Here is a 2,500-nt window from a genome sequence, read left to right on the forward strand (position 1 = left end):
TGGGTGCATACCCACGCTCTAGCTGCAAATTGCAACACTAGATTTAATGCATCAAAACAGTTTTTTTGCTATCTGATTGTAATAAACAACTTCAAATTCACCTATATTGGGGCTCTATGGAAAGCTCGGAGTATCCTCTTTCTATCTGCAAAGAGTTTCTTTCATAAAACTCCACCGTAGACATGTTATGAGAAAGCTTTATACTTTCTGTCAAGAAATCCGAGCAGACATGGTTTATTTTCTAGGTGTTGAACTTCGGAAGCGCTCGTACGCAGCGTCCCACTGCCTCCTGTATTATGTGACATTTAGAACCAGGTGGTACACAGGACCGCTGAGTGACTTCTTACAAGCACTTCCAAACTCCAGCACTTAGAAAAAATAATCACCTGAAGCCAATTTCTTGATAGAAAGTAGCTCCTAACATGTCTACAGTGGATTTTTAAGAAATAAACACTTTGCAGATAGAAAGAGGATACTCCAAGCTTTCCATACAGCCCCAATATTGGTGAGTTCGACGCTGTTTAATACAATCAGATAGCAAAAAACTGTTTTGATGCATTGGCTGCCTATGGGAGGTATTGCAACCCTAGATTTGTCCGATTAAAATAAAATCTAGTGTTGCAATTTGCGGCTACCCACGCTCACAGCAAGTTGAGACCCAATTAGATTGGCACACACTGGTCAGCTTGAATGCATATCAAACTACTAATTGATGTCCACGATCCCAACACCAGAGACCGCTCCAGTGCAACCCAGATTTGTCTCAAAACTTGTTTTATTTTTTTCATTCTTCTGCTATGCCACAAAAATTAGGAATGCCCTAAACGGCCTGAAAGGAGTAGTTCAACCCCCAAAATGACCTTTTTTCTTTTTTTTTACTCATGCCATGGACACTTGAGTTCAATAATATTTTTTTGTATTTGTCAAAAAAATGTATTTATGTAAATTTACCCCCATTGATTCTGGATGAGGACCCGAATGCATAACATCCGGAATCAATGTGAGTTTATTTAGGCTAATCAAACTATTGTCTTAGAAAGGTGACAAAAAACTAAAAAATATATATATTATTGAACATCAAGTGGCATGCCTCTCCATGGTATGAGTAATCAATAGGAAAAAAAAGTCATTCTGGGGGCTATATAGTAGGCTATTTACTTTTACTTGTAGATTGTATATATAACTTAAAATGGGACATTCTGCATAATGAGTAGCCTCCTTTTAGTTTGGGTACTTACAGTACAATTTGATGCCAATCATTTTGAATTCCAGGCATTTGTTTGCAACAGTAGCCTACACTGCATTATATACTGCAGTAGGCTGAGTATTCTAGCCTAGTAGAACAGTGGTTCACAAAGTGGATTCCAGTACGTGACTCTGTAGGTCTGTAACTCAGACATGATACAAATGGAAACACACATGGTCCATTTGGTTCCATTTGTAGACTACACTGTCTGTCACAGAGATAAGAGGAGACCTTGCCATTTGAAAGTTAGAGAAACACTGTAGTAGCAAGCAGAGGATTGTACACTTCAGTCTGAACTCACCTCCTCTGTCAGCAGCAGCTGCTGGTGGTGGTGGTATTTGGAGGAGGCGGCGGGGGCGTCTGCTTTGGTCCTGCGGAGAGCGAGGCACCTGGAGGCGCATCTGGCTTGGTGCACGCCCCGCTGGTCCTCCTGGTCGTCCCGGTCCTCCTGCACAGCGGCGGAGGACCAGGGGGAGGAGGAGGGACGGCCGTCCTTGTTGAGCCTCTTCTTAACGCCAGCAGCAGCAGCAGAGTCCACCTGCACCAGCATCATCACCTGCAGCAGCACAGCAGCGCTGAGCAGCAGGGCTGATGCACCGCGGCTGCGCAGCAGCACACTCATCTCTGCTGTCTGTCTGTCTCTGTCTCCTATGGGTCTGATTGATCTGACTGTCTGTCTGTCTGTCTGTCTGTCTGTCTGTCTGTCTGTCTGTCTGTCTGTCTGTCTGTTTAATCGCGCTTGTTCCACGCAGCAGCAGCAGCAGCAGCGATGGAAGTTCGTTCACCCACGCTGCGTCTGCGAGTGCGAGAGAAATCCACGACGATACTGGATAGCTCTCTCTCTCTCTCTCTCTCTCTCTCTCTCTCTCTCTCTCTCTCTCTCTCTCCGTGTGTGTGTGTGTGTGTGCGTGCTTTCATGCGTGCGCGCATGTGTGTGTGTATGTGTGTGTGTGTGTGTGTGTGTGCGTGCGTGTGTGCACTCAGATTCAAATTGCACTCCTAACATTATCTGCCTGGGATAGCCTATATAAAGCTCAATAAATAAGCCTGTGAATATGCAACCATTATTCATGTACATTTGTACATATTCTTGTACATTTACTGTGTACTCTAACCAGCCACATGCCAACTCCTGTCAATGGCAAATCCAGAGACTTTAACATCATTTAATGCAATCAGATAGGAATTTTCTTTTTGGGCTGTCAAGGCCAGAAAGTAGTTTTTCCCTTGTAGACATTCCCTTAGTCAGAATAA

General features: G+C 44.0%; 1 protein-coding gene across 1 annotated transcript in view; it reads right to left on the minus strand.

Moving 5' to 3' along the window:
- Positions 1–1,868, minus strand: part of LOC308279929 (anosmin-1-like) — a gene marked incomplete at both ends in the record, with an annotated part of 70,008 nt that extends 68,140 nt beyond the window's left edge. The window contains one exon of the mRNA XM_080720150.1: positions 1,548–1,868. Within this exon, the coding sequence (XP_080576276.1) occupies positions 1,548–1,868 (321 nt within the window). The remainder of the gene's footprint in view (positions 1–1,547) is intronic.
- Positions 1,869–2,500: the final 632 nt, after the last annotated feature.

This window comes from Nannobrachium achirus, assembly GCF_963921795.1.
Source record: "Nannobrachium achirus genome assembly, chromosome: 24".
NCBI lineage: Eukaryota > Metazoa > Chordata > Actinopteri > Myctophiformes > Myctophidae > Nannobrachium > Nannobrachium achirus.